At 36.9% G+C, this 21248-nt stretch overlaps 1 protein-coding gene across 3 annotated transcripts in view; it reads right to left on the bottom strand.

The window, feature by feature from the left end:
• Window positions 1–21248, bottom strand: part of NPHP3 (nephrocystin 3) — a 58157-nt gene that overhangs the window by 9053 nt on the left and 27856 nt on the right. For all 3 annotated transcript variants that reach the window (XM_060149829.1, XM_060149830.1, XM_060149828.1), the window contains exons 18-26: window positions 17433–17527; window positions 16730–16852; window positions 7912–8101; window positions 7518–7759; window positions 6436–6511; window positions 5094–5221; window positions 3970–4210; window positions 1018–1143; window positions 317–432 (exon numbers count right to left, since the gene is read on the bottom strand). In XM_060149829.1, coding sequence (XP_060005812.1) covers window positions 317–432; window positions 1018–1143; window positions 3970–4210; window positions 5094–5221; window positions 6436–6511; window positions 7518–7759; window positions 7912–8101; window positions 16730–16852; window positions 17433–17527 — 1337 coding nt within the window. The remainder of the gene's footprint in view (window positions 1–316; window positions 433–1017; window positions 1144–3969; window positions 4211–5093; window positions 5222–6435; window positions 6512–7517; window positions 7760–7911; window positions 8102–16729; window positions 16853–17432; window positions 17528–21248) is intronic.

The raw sequence follows: 21248 nt of genomic DNA, 5'->3' as shown, positions 1-21248 counted from the left end.
AATCAACATGTACTTAATGGTAAATCAGCTTTGAGGACAGCAAATTGCCCAGATTACCCTAGAGCCAGTTAGCTGCAAATGTAAACCGTCCTTCTCTATTTGCCGTGATACACTCCTCTACAAAACAGATCATGTCACCTTCATTCCACTCTGGATATTACTTCAGTATCTCTTGAAGTATATAGATCAACCCCAAACAACCCCTCCCACTACAAGAAAAAGCATATCAGCAATAAATATTTTGTGGTGCTCTATGATGAATCAAAGATGTTTTAAAAGGGGTTTTGGCTGCATGAGGAAAGTGAAAAATTCTTACCTAAGCACAGCTAAATTTTTTAATGTTTCTCCAACTCGAGGATGCATCCGACCCAGGCTGTCCTCATAAATCTTTAATGCTCTTTCATATAACGGCAAGGCCTCAATGTGTTTTTTCTTATTAAAAAAGAAACAATGGTCACTTGAACACACTGCGTTTCTGAAATTACTATTAAGGTATTCTAGACTAAGCTGACCTACTTGGGTAATAAGCACTTTTAAAAAGTTAATATCCTCCTACAAGATGTGGATAAACAGATTAATTTAGGAATAATAATGGGAGAAGCAGTATAATAAAAAGTCAGAAACTTCAGTTTTAGACTCGGCTTGGTAGCCAATGACATTAATCCAATTATATAAGCACAAACCTGTTTTTGCCCACAGGGTACCATACCTGTTTTTCACTCATCACAGGCAAATGACAGAGCTTAAGAACAATATTAGATATAGAGATGTAGGGAGTCTCCAGAATTTAAAAAAACTAAGCCTATGCAATGAACTAAACACTCAGTGTTTTACACTAAGAGGAAGGGACTATCTTACAAATATAACTTCAATAATTTCTCAAGTATTAAAGGGAACATTAGTAGATAACCTAAATGTCCTTTAATTATTTTTACTGTGCCAGATCTAATACATGTTTACCTATATTTCATACGTTAAAACCATTCACTTATAAAGAATTACAGTGTGGGAACTTACCATTTGGCTATAAAGAACAGCTAAGTTCACCAAGGCAGTAGCTACACTAGGGTGCTTTGGGCCAAAGGATTTCTGCCGGATTTCAACAGCCAGCTCATACAAAGGTACAGCTTTGTCAAGTTTCCCCTAAAAAACAAAAGTGAAATCTAACAAAAATATTAAAGCAATAAATACTTTCTGATCAGAGCTTGTTCCATAAATATAATTTTCTATGAAAAAGTAATTTTGAGGAAAAAAGTTCAGAAGCATTTCCTCCCAATTTAATGGTTAAGTTTATAGACAACTGACATCAAATAGAACATATAAGTACAGCTACACTGAATATGAAAACATTTTCTTTGATAACTCAGAAAGTCCTTTAGGATCATCCATTATTACTATTTCTGATGAAGTAAAAAGTATGTTTGCTACTGTACATAATTTAGAGATAGCATCAAAATAAGAACTTGTTTTCCACCAAATCCTTTCCAGATTATTCTTCCTTTTTACTTGAAAGTTAGGCAGAAATAGCAACTATGGATCCTTCATACTAAGACATCAACTTCAGTACCAGGAGGACCAGCAAGTTTCCCACAAACAAAGTCTAAATACAATCTAACTCTGTAACTGTGCTAAATGAAAGCAGACTTCTCTGCTTCTCTTTCTTTTTTTTTTTTTTTTTTTTTGAGAACAGCTATAAACACTCCAAATATCACTCAGGCTAGAACCCTATGGTAAAGAATGGTTACATTTAATTGCAAGCAAAGAAAAGAAAGAATGAAATTAAAATGGTCATTTAACCAGCTACAAGAGACTCCTCCTTCAGCCCTAACATTTGGGTGATTCGTTATGTTTCTGGTAGCTTAACACAGCAAACCTAATCCTGGTTGAATTTTAGAACTTCTGAAATGTAACAGAAGAATAAGTTCTAATTAGAGTGCTGACAAATGCATTTGTATTTAGAATGTATTTTTAAAAACTAAACCAGTTAAGTCTGAAATAATATTTTTATTTATTTTTTAAAATTAATTTTTATTGGAGTATAATTGCTTTACAATGTTGTGTTAATTTCTGCTGTACAGCAAAGTGAATCAGTTATACATATATCCCCTCTTTTTTAGACTTCCTTCCCATTTAGGTCACCACAGATCACTGAGTAGGGTTCCTTGTGCTGCTAAACAGTAGGTTCTCATTAGTTACCTATTTTATACATAGTAGTGTATATATGTCAATCCCAATCTCCCAATTTGTCCCACCCTCCCCTTCCCCGCTTGGTAACCATAAGTTTATTCTCTACATCTGTGCCTCTATTTCTGCTTTGCCAGTAAGTTCATCTGTACCATTTTTCTAGATTCCACATAAAAGCAGTATACGATATTTATTTTTCTCTTTCCAACTTACTTCACTCTGTATGACAATCTCTAGGTCCATCCATATCTCTACAAATGGCACTATTTCATTCCTTTTTATGGCTGAGTAATATTCCATTGTATATATGTACCACATCTTCTTTACCATTCTTCTATCGATGGGCATTTAGGTTACTTCTGTGTCCTGGCTATTGTAAAGTATAGTGCTGCAATGTATAGTGTTGCAATGAACATCGGGGTGCATACCTCCTTTTGAATTATGGTTTGCTCTGGAGATATGCCCAGGAGTGGGATTGCTGGGTCATATGGTAGTTGTCTTTTTAGTTTTTTAAGGAACCTCCATACTGTTCTCCATAGTGGCTGTATCAATTTACATTCCCACCAACAGTGCAAGAGGGTTCCCTTTTCTCCATACCCTCTCCAGCATTTGTTGTTTGTAGATTTTTTGATGATGGCCATTCTGACCTGTGTGAGGTGATGCCTCATTGTAGTTTTGATATGCATTTCTCTAATACTTAGTGATGTTGAGCATCTTTTCATGTGTTTGTTGGCCATCTGTATGTCTTTGGAGAAATGTCTATTTAGGTCTTCTGTCGATTTTTGGATTGGGTTGTTTGTTTTTTTGTTATTGAGCTGCATGAGCTATCTGTGTATTTTGGAGATTAATCCCTTGTCATTTGCTTTGTTTGCAAATATTTTCTCCCATTCTGAGGGTTGTCTTTTTGTTTTTTTAAGGTTTCCTTTGCTGTGCAAAAGCTTTTAAGTTTAATCAGGTCCCATTTGCTTATTTTTGTTTTTATTTTCATTAATCTAGGAGGTGGATCATAAAAGATCTTGCTGCGATTTATGTCAAAGAATGTTCTATGTTTTCCTCTAAGAGTTTGATAGTGTCTGGCCTTACATTTAGGTGTTTAATCTATTTTGAGTTTCTTTTTGTGTATGGTGTAAGGGAGTGTTCTAATTTCATTCTTTTGCATGTAGCTGTCCAGTTTTCCCAGCACCACTTATTGAAGAGGCTGTCTTTTCTCCATTGTATATTCTTGCCTCCTTTGTCATAGATTAGGTGACCGTAGGTGTGTGTGTTTATCTCTGGGTTTTCTATTCTGTTCCATTGATCTATATGTCTGTTTTTGTGCCAGTATCATACTGTCCTGATTACTGTAGCTTTGTAGTATAGTCTGAAGTCAGGGAGTCTTATTTCTCCAGCTCTGGTTTTCTTTCTCAAGATTGCTTTGGTTATTCGGGGTCCTTTGTGTCTCCATACAAATTGTAAAATTTTTTGTTCTAATTCTGTGAAAAATGCCATTGGTAATTTGATAGGGATTGCATTGAATCTGTAGATTGCTTTGGATAGTATAGTCATTTTCACAATATTGATTCTTCCCATCCAAGTACATGGTTTATCTCTCCATCTGTTTGTGTCTCTTTGATGAAGTAATATTTTAAATGTTCTACTCAGCTACTTGTTTAAAAATTAAATCACTATGATTTAAAAGCTCATAGGAATAGTCTATCCATCAGAAGATAAATTATTTTGCTAATAGCAATTATGGCTTAATTGGTATATTATAAAACACATGTAGGCATGCCAAGGATTACTTACCATTTTCTTATACAAGACTGCAAGATGCTTCACTGTATAAGCCAAAGAAGGGTGATCAGGAGCTAATGCTCGTCTCCGAATGTCTAAGGCTCTTTCATAAAGTTCTTCTGCTTTATCATACTGTTTCTTTTCATTGCATAGAGCCGCCAGATTATTCAAAGACTGGGCACAGTCAGGGTGATCTGGTCCTAGAACTCGCTCCCTCATCTCCAAGGAACGCTTCAGAAACTGGTCAGCTGTTCTATGAACAAAAGCCACAAATGGTTTAAACAATTTATTCTCTAGAAGTGAGAATCCCTAGCCATAGTTAGGTGGAGAACTGAAGCACTTTTATTCTTAAATCCAAGATAGTTAAAATGAAGGATTCAGCTCAAAATCCTCTCCCCCTCTTTCCCACCCCCTCATCTCTTCCTGCCCTTTTCCAAAAACTAAAAATGCTTTCCTGATAGTGTGAAAGCCTAAAGTATCTGGACGATTGTCTCAATTCTCCACTTCATTTCTAAAAGACAAACCCATAAATAGTTTCCAAAACAAATTTTTTTATCTTTAAAAATTACTAGGCCAAACTCAAAACATTTTGGTATTCTTTCTTTCTCCCTTTGTAGTACTAAATAATTTTTAATTAAAGAACCCTTTGTGAAGTGGGCTAAATATTGTTGTGTTTTTCTGGTATCCAAAGTGTCAAATTTGTTATATTTTTCTGACATACAAAGAAGTCCAAAAACACCTCTTTGTCATACATATTAATGCCTTTGTGAGTCTTTATGCTCAAATAAACTGAAGAATAAAACTAGCAGCCATCTACATTCTTTAGTCCCAAGTTTGTTCTTATGTGAGATCTTATGTACAATATCTACACAAACTCACTTTTCATAAACATATAAAACATACTAGGGAAGCTAGAGAATAACTTTTTAGTTACTAAAGAAACAATGTGAAAGGAAACAGTAGAGAAAATGTCATGGTCCTTGTTAAGTGTGGCCATGTTCATAACATACCATACATGAAATTCGGCATGGTTTCTATCAATTTTTTCCAGCTTAGCTTGATATTAATGTAAAACAGCTTTGTATCTAAGAGACAAAATGGATACCTGTTTTCATTATTAACACCAAGGTACTCACTCCAGGTTGTTCTGAAGATAGTAGAGCACACCCAGTTCATTGAGGGTCCGAGCATTGTCAGGTGTATCCTTACCTAACGTGAGCTCTTCTAACTGTAGGGCCCGTCTACGTAAAAGGGCAAATCCATACTGCAGCAAACACAAGAAATTCACAACAATCACCAAGTAAGTGCAATCTTTGATTCTGAAGCAATATACTAGGGTTCTGAAAAAATCCTTTCTCCTTTTTTTTCCCTTTAAAGTAGATTACAATTACTTTAAATATCATACTGAATTAATCTAATGATTTATGAAAATATATATACTTCCATGTAGCATCACATTCTTAAATTCATTAAAAAACTATTTTGTGAAAATAATTATGAGATTATTTTAGCAAAATGAACTGAATCCCAAAGTGCTTCAAAAAGATTAGGAAACAATTAACATGCATATATTTATTAACCCTATTACTAAACATTTAAATATCGGGTACTTAAAATTGCAAATAGCACTTGCAACTAGAAGACAAATAAGTCCTGGAGCTCAAATGTACAGCATAGCGAATACAAGCAAAAATACTGTATTAAAATCATCAAACTTGCTAAGAGACTAGATTTTAATTATTCCCACCACAAAAAAGAAATGATAATTATGTGATGTGATAGAGGTGTTAGCTAACGCTATGGTAATAATCATATTACAATATATAAATGCATCAGATAAGCATGTTGTACATCTTAAATTTACACAATGTTAGATGTCAAATATATTTCAATTTAAAAAATTGCACATAGCATTTTAAGTTAAAACAAACAAATATGCTATATTTAGATCTTACTAGCAGCTTAGATAAATGAAAAATTTTTTGCACTCAAGGGTAATAATTTCTTGGCATTTGAATCTAACATAAAGTGTTTACTAAATTTTTTTTATTCTGTTTTCCAACCCTTTAAAGAATTGATACAGCTTTTAAGTCCATCTTCTAAAATCTTAATTAACTTTAAATTAACTGAATAGTTCTACTTTTTAAAAATTAAAAAAAATCCCCAGATTTATTGATATAATTGACATATAACATTGTGTAAGTTTAAAGTGTAAAACATGATGATATGTATGTAGTGTAAAATGATTACCACAATACATAGTTCCACTTTTTAAAAGTCTACTAATTTGTACTTCTCAGTGATACTAATATTTAAACATGTATTATAAATAAGAAAATGTTAATCAGTACTTCCGTAGAAGTCACTTTAAAATCTAAAGTTCTTAAATATGTGAGGTTTATGCATCTACATTATGATATTCAGAGATGTTCTAATTCCTTTTTGTTCAAAACACAACACAGAAGAAATCTGCATTACCAAGTTGCCTTTTCTCCTTGTAGCTTTCTGACGAATTTTAAAAGATTTTTTTCTAAAATGTTCAGCTTGTTCATATCTTAAAAAAAAAAAAAAAAGTCAAACGAAAGAAACATATGTCCAAAGTGTCATACTTCAGTGAAATGAAACCACCAGTGTAAAGTTTTTTTGGCTAATTAAATACAGGATTATTTCTAGAAGTGATAGTCATATGGAATTAAAAATCTTTAACAAAAACTTTCAGAAAACAAAATCTAACAAAATAAATCTAGTCCTCCAAGTAGCTGACATTTAACTGTTTTTAACTGATTAAACTCATTTTGAATCTCTAAAGGGTGATCTAACTAAATGAAAATCCAAAACTTTAGTTTGCTATATCAGCTTCCACACAGGTTATTTTTTTGTCAAATAGAAATGTGAAAATCACACAAAATCTGTGTGAAACAATACTTCTAGAAGTTAAAAGAAAAAATTCCAATATGTATCATTTCTGACTGAGCAAAACAAATGATTTCACATAGAGGAAGAGATATCATTCGGAGGGATTATTATACTAGGGATCAGCAAACTTCTTCTGTAAAAGGCTAGATAGTAAACATTTCAGGCTTTGTGGGTCCCGTGGTCTCTGTTGCAAATACAAAACTGCTGTTGAAGCATGGAAGCGACCACAGACAACATGTAAATGAAAAAAATGTGGCTGTGTTACACTACAACTCTACGTCCCAAACAGGGGACCTTCTGGACTTGGCATGTGGGCAACAGTTTGCTGCCCCCTGTATTAGTAGTACACTCAATATTACAGAGTTAGCGAAGAAGCCCGGTTTCAAACCTAACTATATGACTCCAAAGTCCATGCTCTATCCTTTGCACATCTTGAAATAGAGATGAATCTTGTAGTTCTAATATTCTGTTCACCCCCCAGACCAAGAATAATATTTGAACATGGTGGATTCGAAAGAATATAGGATAAGGAAAATATGGGATATGGAAAAATACACAGCCACAAAACAAAGCCTCCCACATAAGTACATTAAGAACTGTAACTCCCTGTCATAAAACCAGAGAATTACCAATTGAAATCTTACTTATTTTGTTTCTGGTACAAAGTTGCAAGTGCTTCAAGTTCGCGAGCAATATGTGGATGGTCCGCACCATAGGCATTTTCTGAGATTTCCAATGCCTGTTTATATAGTTGTTCAGCATTGCCAAACTTCTTCCACTGCACGTACACACTTGCTAGTTGGTGGAGGGACTGAGCTACTTGTGGGTGATCTGGATCTAAAGCTGTTTCTCGAATTTCTAGAGACCTCTGCAAAGGCACCACAGCCTGGGGGAAGAAAAAGGTTAAAGGCCAATTAAAGTGAGTGAAATGCTGTAAGATCTGATTAGCACAACAAATAAAAGCTGCATTAACTCCTAGGAAGGAGAGAAGAGTAAACATGAAAACCCACACAGTCTCTAACTCCCTGTTGAAGTTACCTGACTGAGAAGGCCTAGATCCTTGAGAAATCGCCCCAGGGTTTCATAAAGGTCAGCTAAGCAAATCATGCTCTCCTCGCCTTCACAGTTTTTCTCATACTGCTTCAATGAATCAAAGTATTCTGCTGCCATCGCGCTTTTGTCTTTACCAACAAACTGCCAGTAACTCAGCAACTCAGCAAAGTGTCCTCTGTTGCAACAAATAACAGTAATTTAATGAAAAAGAAACTTTAAACCCCACTATTGAGTGAAGATGCCATAATTCATATCAAGCTATCGATAGTTTATTAGTAGGCTAGTCCAGTGTAGTGAAGTAAGGGTGTAGACTGGAACTGCCATCTGAGTCCACAGCAGCCTAGCTGTGTGCTCTCTTACACCTCATCATCCTCATCTGCAGAAGAGGCACACTGACACCACCTGCCTCAGGTGTTACTGTAAGGAGATTATGGCCTGTAGCAAGTACTCCATAGTGTTGGCTGTTACCATTAATATCATTGTGGTTACTCACCAATGGAAACCTATCATAACCCTGTTTAGACATTTCATGATATGCAGTCAACTGCTGAGTTCACCCCAAAATTATTTTAAATGATAGAAATCAGAACAGAAGACTAATGAAACACAGGCAAACTGTCAGAATATCTGCTTTGTATTTTCATCAAGGAATTGAATGATAAAAGTAAGCTTATTCATCTATTGATGGTATTAAGAAGGATGGGAGAGATGGTAAACTAAAGGATGAATCTGATTTCAAATGAAATCATGAAAAACTGGGATGAGATCAGAAATAATCTATAAGGTGAAACAAAGAAATTTGAGAGCGTTCACTAAGAAGTAAAACAAATTATGCATCTAAATTATGAGAAGTGGGTATGAGGAGAAGATGGCGGAAGAGTAAGACGCGGAGATCACCTTCCTCCCCACAGATACACAAGAAATACATCTACACGAGGAACAACTCCTACAGAACACCTACTGAACGCTGGCAGAAGTCCTCAGACGTCCCAAAAGGCAAGAAAGTCCCCATGTACCTGGAAAGGGCAAAAGAAAAAAGAATAAACAAAGACAAAATGATAGGGACGGGACCTGCACCAGTGGGAGGGAGCTGTGAAGGAGGAAAGGTTCCACACACTAGGAAGCCCCATCGCGGGCGGACACTGCGGGTGGCGGAGGGGGAAAGCTTCGGAGCCAAGGAGGAGAGCACAGCAACAGGGGTGCGGGGGGCAAAGCGGAGAGATTCCCGCACAGAGGATCGGTGCCGACCGGCGCTCACCAGACCGAGAGGCTTGTCTGCTCACCAGCCGGGGCGGGCAGGGCTGGGAGCTGAGGCTCGGGCTTCGGTCGGAGCGCAGGGAGAGGACTGGGGTTGGCGGCGTGAACACTGCCTGCAGGGGGTTAGTGCACCACGGGGAGGGAGTCCGGGAAAAGTCTGGACCTGCCGAAGAGGCAAGAGACTTTTTCTTCCCTCTATGTTTCCTGGTGCGGAGGAGAGGGGATTAAGAGCTCTGCTTAAAGGAGCTTCAGAGACGGGTGTGAGCCGCGGCTAACATCACGGACCCCAGAGACGGGCATGAGACGCTAAGGCTGCTGCTGCCGAAACCAGGAAGCCTGTATGCGAGCACAGGTCACTATCCATAACCCCCTTCCGGGGAGCCTGTGCAGCCCGCCACTGCCAGGGTCCCGGGATCCAGGGACAACTTCCCCGGGAAAACACACGGCGCGCCTCAGACTGGTGCAACATCACGATGGCCTCTGCCGCCGCAGGCTAGCCCCGCACTCCGTACCCCTCCCTCCCCACGGCCTGAGTGAGCCACAGTCCCAGAAGCAGCTGCTCCTTTAACCCCGTCCTGTCTGAGCGAAGAACAGACGCCCTCCGGCGACTTACACGCAGAGACGGGGCCAAATCCAAAATTGAGCCCCTGGAGCTGTGAGAACAAAGAAGAGAAAGGGAAATCTCTCCCAGCAGCCTCAGAAGCAGCGGATTAAAGCTCCACAATCAACTTGATGTACCCTGCATCTGTGGAATACATGAATAGACAACAAATCTTCCCAAATTAAGGAGGTGGACTTTGAGAGCAAGATATATTATTATTTCCCCTTTTCCTCTTTTTGTGAGTGTGTATGTGTATGTTTCTGTGTGAGATTTTGTCTGTATAGCTTTGCTTCCACCATTTGTCCTAGGGTTCTATCCGTCCGTTTTTTTTGTTTTTTTCTTTATTAAAAAATTTTTTTTTCTTAATAATTATTTTTTATTTTAATAACTTTGTTATTTTATCTTTCTTTTCTTTTCTTTCTTTCTTTCTTTCCTTCCCTCCCTCCATCCCTCGCTTCTTTCTTTCTCTCTCTCACTCTCTCTCTCTCCCTCCCTCCCTCCCTCCCTCCCTCTCTCTCTCTCTCTCTTTCTTTCTTTTGCTCTTCTTTTTCTCCCTTTTATTCTGAGTGGTGTGGATGAAAGGCTCTTGGTGCTGCAGCCAGGAGTCAGTGCTGTGCCTCTGAGGTGGGAAAGCCAACTTCAGGACACTGGTCCACAAGAGACCTCCCAGCTCCACATAATATCAAACGGTGAAAATCTCCCAGATATCTCCATCTGAACACCAGCACCCAGCTTCACTCAACGACCAGCAAGCTACAGTGCTGGAAAACCTATGCCAAACAACTAGCAAAACAGGAACACAACCCCACCCATTAGCAGAGAAGCTGCCTAAAATCATAGTAAGTCCACAGACACCCCAAAACACACCACAAGATGTGGACCTGCCCACCAGAAAGACAAGATCCAGCCTCATCCACAAGAACAAAGGCATTAGTCCCCTCCACCAGGAAGCCTACACAACCCACTGAACCAACCTTAGCCACTGGGGACAGACACCAAAAACAACGGGAACTACGAACCTGCAGCCTGCAGGTTCCCAACACAGTAAGACCCCAAACACAGTAAGATAAGCAAAATGAGAAGACAGAAAAACACACAACAGATGAAGGAGCAAAGTAAAAACACACCAAACCTAACAAATGAAGAGGAAATAGGCAGTCTACCTGAAAAAGAATTCAGCATAATGATAGTAAAGATGATCCAAAATCTTGGAAATAGAATAGACAAAATGCAAGAAACATTTAACCAGTACCTAAGAGAACTAAAGATGAAACAAGCAATGATGAACACAATAAATGAAATTAAAAATGCTCTAGATGGATCAACAGCAGAATAACTGAAGCAGAAGAACGGATAAGTGACCTGGAAGATAAAATAGTGGAAATAACTACTGCAGAGCAGAATAAAGAAAAAAGAATGAAAAGAGCTGAGGACAGTCTCAGAGACTTCTGGGACAATACTAAACGCATCAACATTCGAATTATAGGGGTTCCAGAAGAAGAAGAGAAAAAGAAAGGGACTGAGAAAATATTTGAAGAGATTATAGTTGAAATCTTCCCTAATATGGGAAAGGAAATAGTTAATCAAGTCCAGGAAGCACAGAGAGTCCCATACAGGATAAATCCAAGGAGAAATATGCCAAGACACATACTAATGAAACTGTCAAAAATTAAATACAAAGAAAACATATTAAAAGCAGCAAGGGAAAAACAAGAAATAACACAAAAGGGAATCCCCATAAGGTTAACAGCTGATGTTTCAGCAGAAACTCTGCAAGCCAGAAGGGACTGGCAGGACATATTTAAAGTGATGAAGGGGAAAAACCTGCAACCAAGATTACTCTACCCAGCAAGGATCTCATTCAGATTTGATGGAGAAATTAAAACCTTTACAGACAAGCAAAAGCTGAGAGAGTTCAGCACCACCAAACCAGCTTTATAGCAAATGCTACAGGAACTTCTCTAGGCAAGAAACACAAGAGAAGGAAAAGACCTACAATAATGAACGCAAAACAATTAATTAAATGGGAATAGGAACATATATATCGATAATTACCTTAAATGTAAATGGACTAAATGCTCCCACCAAAAGACACAGATTGGCTGAATGGATACAAAAACAAGACCCATATATATGTGGCCTACAAGAGACCTACTTCAGACCTAGAGACACATACAGACTGAAAGTAAGGGGTTGGAAAAAGATATTCCATGCAAATGCAAACCAAAAGAAAGCTGGAGTAGCAGTCCTCATATCAGACAAAATAGACTTTAAAATAAAGACTATTAGAAGAGACAAAGAAGGACACTACATAATGATCAAGGGATCAATCCAAGAAGAAGATATAACAATTGTAAATATGTATGCACCCAACATAGGAGCACCTCAATACATAAGGCAAATACTAACAGCCATAAAAGGGGAAATCGACAGTAACACATTCATAGTAGGGGACTTTAACACCCCACCTTCACCAATGGACAGATCATCCAAAATGAAAATAAATAAGGAAACACAAGCTTTAAATGATACATTAAACAAGATGGACTTAATTGATATTTATAGGACATTCCATCCCAAAACAACAGAATGCACAATTTTCTCAAGTACTCATGGAACATTCTCCAGGACAGATCATATCTTGGGTCACAAATCAAGCCTTGGTAAATTTAAGAAAATTGAAATTGTATCAAGTATCTTTTCCGACCACAACACTATGAGACTAGATATCAATTACAGGAAAAGATCTGTAAAAAATACAAACACATAGAGGCAAAGCAATACACTACTTAATAACGAAGTGATCACTGAAGAAATAAAGAGGAAATAAAAAATACCTAGAAACAAATGACAATGGAGACACGACGACCCAAAATCTATGGGATGCAGCAAAACGAGTTCTAAGAGGGAAGTTTATAGCAATACAATCCTACCTTAAGAAACAGGGAACATCTCGAATAAACAACCTAACCTTGCACCTAAAGCAATCAGAGAAAGAAGAACAAAAAAACCCCAAAGCTAGCAGAAGGAAAGAAATCATAACAGAAATAAATGAAGAAATGAAGGAAATGATAGCAAAGATCAATAAAACTCAAAGCTGGTTCTTTGAGAAGATAAACAAAATTGATAAACCATTAGCCAGACTCATCAACAAAAAAAGGGAGAAGACTCAAATCAATAGAATTAGAAATGAAAAAGGAGAAGTAACAATTGACACTGCAGAAATAAAAAAGATCATGAGAGATTACTACAAGCAACTCTATGCCAATAAAGTGGACAACCTGGAAGAAATGGACAAATTCGTAGAAATGCACAACCTTCCGAGACTGAACCAGGAAGAAATAGAAAATATGAACAGACCAATCACAAGCACTGAAATTGAAACTGTGATTAAAAATCTTCCAACAAACAAAAGCCCAGGACCAGATGGCTTCACAGGCGAATTCTATCAAACATTTGGAGAAGAGCTAACACCTATTCTTCTCAAACTCTTCCAAAATATAGCAGAGGGAGGAACACTCCCAAACTCATTCTACGAGGCCACCATCACCTTGATACCAAAACCAGGCAAGGATGTCACAAAGAAAGAAAACTACAGGCTAATATCACTGATGAACATAGATGCAAAAACCCTCAACAAAATACTAGCAAACAGAATCCAACAGCACATCAAAAGGATCATACACCATGATCAAGTGGGGTTTATTCCAGGAATGCAAGGATTTTTCAATATATGCAAATCAATCAATGTGATACACCATATTAACAAATTGAAGGAGAAAAACCATATGATCATCTCAATAGATGCAGAGAAAGCTTTCGACAAAATTCAACACCCATTTATGATAAAAACCCTGCAGAAAGTAGGCATAGAGGGAACTTTCCTCAACATAATAAAGGCCATATATGACAAGCCCACAGCCAACATCGTCTTCAATGGTGATAAACTGAAAGCATTTCCACTAAGATCAGGAACAAGACAAGGTTGCCCACTCTCACCACTCTCACCACTCTTATTCAACATAGTTTTTAAAGTTTTAGCCACAGCAATCAGAGAAGAAAAGGAAATAAAAGGAATCCAAATCGGAAAAGAAGCAGTAAAGCTGTCACTGTTTTCAGATGACATGACACTATACATAGAGAATCCTAAAGATGCTACCAGAAAACTACTAGAGCTAATCAATGAATTTGGTAAAGTAGCAGAATACAAAATTAATGCACAGAAATCTCTTGCATTCCTATACACTAATGATGAAAAATCTGAAAGTGAAAGCAAGAAAACACTCCCATTTACCACTGCAACAAAAAGAATAAAATATCTAGGAATAAACCTACCTAACGAGACAGAAGACCTGTATGCAGAAAGTTATAAGACACTGATGAAAGAAATTAAAGATGATACAAATAGATGGAGAGATATACCATGTTCTTGGATTGGAAGAATCAACATTATGAAAATGACTCTACAACCGAAAGCAATCTACAGATTCAATGCAATCCCTATCAAACTACCACTGGCATTTTTCACAGAACTAGAACAAAAAATTTCACAATTTGTATGGAAACACAAAAGACCCCGAATAGCCAAAGCAATCTTGAGAACGAAAAACGGAGCTGGAGGAATCAGGCTCCCTGACTTCAGACTATACTACAAAGCTACAGTAATCAAGACAGTATGGTACTGGCATAAAAACGGAAAGACAGATCAATGGAACAGGATAGAAAGCCCAGAGATAAACCCACGCACATATGGTCACTTTATCTTTGATAAAGGAGGCAGGAATGTACAGTGAAGAAAGGACAGTCTCTTCAATAAGTGGTACTGGGAAAACTGGAGAGGTACATGTAAAAGTATAAGATTAGATCACTCCCTAACACCATACACAAAAATAAGCTCAAAATGGATTAAAGACCTAAATGTAAGGCCAGAAACTATCAAACTCTTAGAGGAAAACATAGGCAGAACACTCGGTGACATAAATCACAGCAAGATCCTTTTTGACCCACCTCCTAGAAAAATGGAAATAAAAACAAAAATTAACAAATGGGACCTAATGAAACTTCAAAGCTTTTGCAAAGCAAAGGAAACCATAAACAAGAGCAAAAGACAACCCTCAGAATGGGAGAAAATATTTGCAAATGAAGCAACTGACAAAGGATTAACCTCCAAAATTTACAAGCAGCTCATGCGGCTCAATAACAAAAAAACAAACAAACCAATCCGAAAATGGGCAGAAGACCTAAATAGACATTTCTCCAGAGAAGATATACAGACTGCCAACAAACACATGAAAGAATGCTCAACATCATTAATCATTAGAGAAATGCAAATCAAAACTACAATGAGATATCATCTCATACCGGTCAGAATGGCTCTCATCAAAAAATCTAGAAACAATAAGTGCTGGAGAAGGTTTGGAGAAAAGGGAATACTCTTGCACTGCTGGTGGGAATGTGAATTGGTATAGCCACTATGGAGAACAGTATGGAGGTTCCTTAAAAAACTACAAATAGAACTACCATATGACCCAGCAATTCCATTACTGGGCATATACCCTGAGAAAACCGTAATTCAAAAAGAGTCATGTACCAAAATGTTCATTGCAGTTCTATTTACAATAGCCAGGAGATGGAAACAACCTAAGTGTCCATCATCAGATGAATGGATAAAGAAGAAGTGGCACATATATACAATGGAATATTACTCAGCCATATAAAGAAACGAAATTGAGCTATTTATAATGAGGTGGATGGACCTAGAGTCTGTCATACAGAGTGAAGTAAGTCAGAAGGAGAAAGACAAATACCGTATGCTAATATATATATATGGAATTTAAGAAAAAAAAAATGTCATGAAGAAGCTAGGGGTAAGACAGGAATAAAGAGACAGACCTACTAGAGAATGGACTTGAGGATATGGGGAGGGGGAAGGGTAAGCTGTGACGAAGTGAGAGAGTGGCATGGACATATATACACTACCAAACGTAAAATAGATAGCTAGTGGGAAGCAGCCGCATAGCACAGGGAGATCAGCTCGGTGCTTTGTGACCACCTAGAGGGGTGGGATAGGGAGGGTGGGAGGGAGGGAGACGCAAGAGGGAAGAGATATGGGAACATATGTATATGTATAACTGATTCACTTTGTTATAAAGCAGAAACTGACACACCATTTTAAACCAATTATACTCCAATAAAGATGTAAATAAAATAAAATAAATAAATTATGAAAAGTGAGTAAATTTCCAGGTGAGACAGAAAAAACCCCTCGTAGGGCTTAGAGATCAGAAGGTTGTCTCAGAAAAAGGTGGTTCTGCCGGAGGCAAATTCAAACACACCAGGAGAGACAATAAGACAGTTACGAAGGACTTCCCTGGTCGTCCAGTGGTTAAGACTCAGTGCTTCCACCGCAGTGGGCAAGGGTTCAATCCCTAGTCGGGGAAATAAGATCTCACATGCCATAGGGCACAGCCAAAAAGACAAAATAAAAAATTAAAAAAAAAAAAGACATTTATGAAAAAGGGTAATCCTTTCTTTAAATTCTGACACTAGTCAGATTCTCTGTAGAGCCCAGAGTCTGTTTTGAAGGCTATACTTTGAAATATCTGAATACCCTGAGAGGCAGACATCATGAACCGCCTCTCTGGGTGGTCTGGATTTAAACCTGCTTCAGTGAAAGATTAAGATACAAAGCTATCTCAAGAGTATTCCAGGTCTGATTTTATGAAAACTGCAATACTCTATCTTTCTTGTTTACCTCTTGGAAAAAGTAGATGTTGTGGCAATTTGCAAACTGTATTAAAATTTCTCCCACACTGTTTTATACTTCAGTTACCACTGAAACTGGACTAATTTTTAAATGAAGAATGCCATTTTTCTTTGTTACACTGAACAACTGTTTAAAATCTGTTTTTCTGGGAAAAGGTGTCCTACAAATAAGTTTCTTACCTTTTATAGAGGTTTTGAGACACAAAGAGGTTAAGAAGGCAATCGTGCAGCTTCTGTTTACTTCCCTGCTGCTGGAATAGCCAAGGCAGTTCATCTGCACTCCTCCAAGTCACTCGGTCCTGACTATTAGAAGAGAAGGGACAACATTCAATAATACATTGCTACAATTAGATCACTTTAAAAGGCTACAGACAAATGCTGAAGTAGGAGAGAGACATTTGAGATATATCCCTGACTCTGAGTATAATCTGATGCTGAGAAAACTAGGTCAAAATCAGAAACTTGACCAATCTAACTATGAAAACAAAGTGATATTCAGGACCACTGACCAAACTCTAAAGTTTATTTTCCTAAAATTGAACTATTAAAAAAAACATAAATAGACACAAATATACACACACAGGCATAAACAGACACACACATATTTTTAAACTACTTAAACTATTTAACTAGAATAAAATAAAAATAATAAAATGATCCTGCATTGATACCACTTAAGTTTAAATCTTCAGCATAATATTAAAAGACTGACTTACATAATCATCTTTTGTTCTTTTGGCATTAACAGAATAGGAGAGGACTTAACCTTTTAAAATAATAAGGAAATTTTTATACATTAAGTTACACAAGAAAGAGAAATAAGGACACAGAGGTAGAGCGTGTTGCAGAAGCTACAGAAAAACAACATGGACATTTACAATACCTTAGCTGCATGGTGAAATAGTTGGTTAGCTTTTGCCTATATGAAGAAATAATGGTGGGACCTTCCATGTACTCTAGTCTCACTGTTTCCCAAGCCTATGGAGAAAAAGAAAAAACATTACAGTCTGTTTTCTGTAAGTCACTGTACAATCTAACAATGAATTTGTAAAAAGAAATTTATAATTATTTCAGTTTTATAGTTGTATAATAGAAAGAGCATTAGAATACTTTAAAATTTGGTATATATTTATGTGATAAACTGACATGAGAATTCCTGTAAGAACTCAAAATATAATTCAATTCAAACTTCTGGTGAATACATTAAAAATCTGAAATGTGTTTTGCAAAAGTACTAAAAAGAGCAAATTATATTTAAGTGATATACGATAAAGGAGAAAGACAAGCCTGTGAAATTACAAACATTCCACACCTGCATATATAACACAGCATACTCAAGTGAAAGACTTCATTTACATTTGTTTATATGTATAAATCAACCATGGCATTGCAGATGATAAGAATTATATTGGTATTTCTGTGGTATCTGTTGTGATTTCTCCTATTTCTTGTTTCATTTGGGTCTTCTCTCTTTTCTTCTTGGTGACTCTGGCCAGAGGTTTGCCAATGTTTTAAATTTTTTTTTTTAATTTTATTTTTGGCTGCATTGGGTGTTAGTTGCTGCACGCGGGCTTTCTCTAGTTGTGGTGAGTGGGGGCTACTCTTTGTGGCAGTGTGTAGGCTTCTCACTGCGGTGGCTTCTCTTGTTGCAGAGCATGGCTTCTAGGTGCACAGGCTTCAGTAGTTGTGGCACGTGGGCTCAGTAGTTGTGGCTCATGGGCTCTAGAGTGAAGCCTCAGTCACTGTGGCACAGGGGCTTAGTTGCTCTTCGGCATGTGGGATCTCCCCAGACCAGGGCTTGAACCTGTGTCCCCTGCATTGGCAGGTGGATTCTTAACCACTATGCCACCAGGGAAGTCCCGAGGTTTGTCAATTTTGTTTACCCTTTCAAAGAACCAGTTCTTGGTATTATTGATTTTTTTCTATTGTTTTTTAAATCTTGATGTTATTTATTTCCTCTCTGATCTTTATTATCTCCTTCCTTCTGCTGACTTTAGGTTTTGTTTGTTCTATTTCTAATTCTTTTATGTGGTGGGTTAGGTTGTTTATTTGAGATTTTTCTTATCTCTATGAACTTCCCTCTCAGAACTGCTTTTGCTGCATCCCATAGATTTTGTATGGTTGTGTTTTCATTGTCATTTGCCTCAAGGTATTTTTAAATTTCTTCTTTGATTTCATCATTGACCCACTGGTTTTTCAGTAGTATGTTGCTTAGTCTCCATGTAATTGTTTTTTTTCTCATTTATTTTTCTGTGGTTGATTTCTAGTTTCATGACATTTGTGGTCAGAAAAGATGCTTGAAATAATTTCTATACTTTTAAATTTGTTGAGACTTGTTTTGTGCCCTAGTATGTGGTCAATCCTAGAGAATGTTCCATGTGCACTTGAAAAGAATGTGTATTCTGCTTTATTTGGGATGTAATGTCTTGAAAATATCAATTAAGTCTAACTGTTCTATTGAATCATTTAGGATCTCTGTTGCCTTATTGATTTTCTGTCTCAAAGATCTGTCCATTGATGTGAGTAGGGTATTAAAATCTCCAACCATTATTGTATTCCCATCAATTTCTCCTGTTATGTCTGTTAGTATTTATTTTATGTATCTGGGTGCTCCTATATTGGGTGCATATATGTTGATGAGTGTAATATCCTCTCCTTGTATTGATCCTTATATCATTATATAGTGTCCTTCTTTATCTTTCTTTATAGCCTTTGTTTTAAAGTCTATTTTGTCTGATATGAGTATTGCAACCCCACTTTCTTGTCATTTCCATTTGCATGAAATATCTTTTTCCATCCCCTCATTTTCAATCTATGTGTGTCCTTTGCCCTAAAATGGGTCTCTTGTAGGCAGCATATTGTCAGCTCTTGTTTTTTTCTCCAAACTGCCACTGTGTCTTTTGACTGGAGCATCTAGTCCATTGACAGCTGAAGTAATTATTGATAGATATGTATTTATTGCCATTTTAAACCTTGTTTTCCCATTGATTTTATATTTCTTCTTTGTCCCTTTCTTTTTCTTTTTCCTTTCATGGTTTGATGATTTTCTTTTGTATTATGCTTAAGTTCTCTTCTTTTTGGTTTTTGTGAGTCTACTGTATGTTTTTGATTTATGGTTACCCTGTTTTTCAAGTATGTTAACCCCTTCCTATATCTACTTGCCTTACACTGGTAGTTACATAGGCTCAAACACATTCTAGAAAAAAAAATCTACATTTTCTTATGCTCTTCTCCCATGTTTTATGATTTTGATGTCCTTTTTTACATCTTCACGTTTGTCCTTTTGCTGTTTGTTGTGGTTCATGTGTGATTCTGTGAAATTGTTTTTTTTAATCTGTGTACTGGCTTATTTAAGTGATTTACTTTCCAATTGTGGTTTTCTCTTCCCTAGATTCTTACTTCTTTTCTATTTAGATAAGATCTTTCAATATTTCCTTTAGTATAGGTTTAGTTTTTGCTTGGCTGAAAAATTTTTATCTCTCCTTCTATTCTAAATGATAATCTTGGTGGGTGGAATTTCCTAGGTTGCAGGTTTTTCCCTTTCAGAACTTTGAATATATCTTGTCACTCCCTTCTGGCTTGCAACACTCCTGTAGAGAAATCAGCTGATAGCCTTATGGGGGTTGCCTTGTAATCAACTCTTTGTTTTTCTCTTGCTGCCTTTAGAATCCTCTCTTTATGTTTAACTTTTGCCATTTTTATTATAATATGTCTTGGTGTAGGTCTGTTTGGGTTTATCTTGTTTGGGACCCTCTGTGCTTCCTGAACCTGGGTATCTGTTTCCTTCTTTAGGTTTGGGAAGTTTTCAGCCATAATTTCTTCAAATACATTTTCAATCCCCTTTTCTCTTTCTTCTACTTCTGGGATCCCTATTATGCATAGATTGGCATGCTTTGTATTATCCCATAGGTCTCTTATATTGCTTTCATTTTTTTTTCATTTGTCTTTCTGTCTGCTGTTCTGATAGGGTGATTTCCATTATTCTATCTTCCAGATCACTTATTCATTCTTCTGCATTATTCATTCTGCTATTCATTGTCGTAAGCTCAGTTTTGATTTCAGCAAGTGAATTTTCTAATTTTTCTTGGCTCTTCCTTATAGTTTCTAGTTCCTTTTTACAGTAATCTGTATTTCTATCAATAGTCCTTCTTAATTCCTTCAGTATTTTCATTACCTCTTTTTTGAACTCAGTGTCTATTAGACTGAAGAGGTCTGTTTCGTTGTTTGTTCTGTAAGAGGAATTCTCTTGATCTTTTAATTGGGAGTGGTTCCTCTGATTCATTTTACTTATATTTCTCTTGCTCTATGAGTTTAGGAGAAACAATTTTCTACTGTGGTCTTGGAGGGCTATTTTTACATGGCAGCATCCCTGAGTAGGCTGTGTGGGTTTAATATTTTTTGGTGCAAGGCCGTAAGAGAATACTATGAACAATTACCACAAATTCAACAACCTAGAAGAAATGGACAACTTTCTAGAAACATACAACCCATTAAAACTGAATCAAGAAGAAATAGGTAACTTGACCAGACTGATAACTAGAAGTGAAATAGAATCCGTAATTTAAAAACTCCCTACAAACAAAAGTCCTGGGTCAGATGGCTTCACAGGGGAATTCTACTGAATGTACAAGGAAGAACTTATACCAATCCTTCTCAAACTCTTCTAAAAGACTGAAGAGGAAGGAACACTCCCAAAAAC

Source organism: Lagenorhynchus albirostris, chromosome 5, assembly GCF_949774975.1.
Source record: "Lagenorhynchus albirostris chromosome 5, mLagAlb1.1, whole genome shotgun sequence".
Taxonomy (NCBI): Eukaryota; Metazoa; Chordata; class Mammalia; order Artiodactyla; family Delphinidae; genus Lagenorhynchus; species Lagenorhynchus albirostris.
This window is presented reverse-complemented; position numbering and strand designations above follow the sequence as displayed.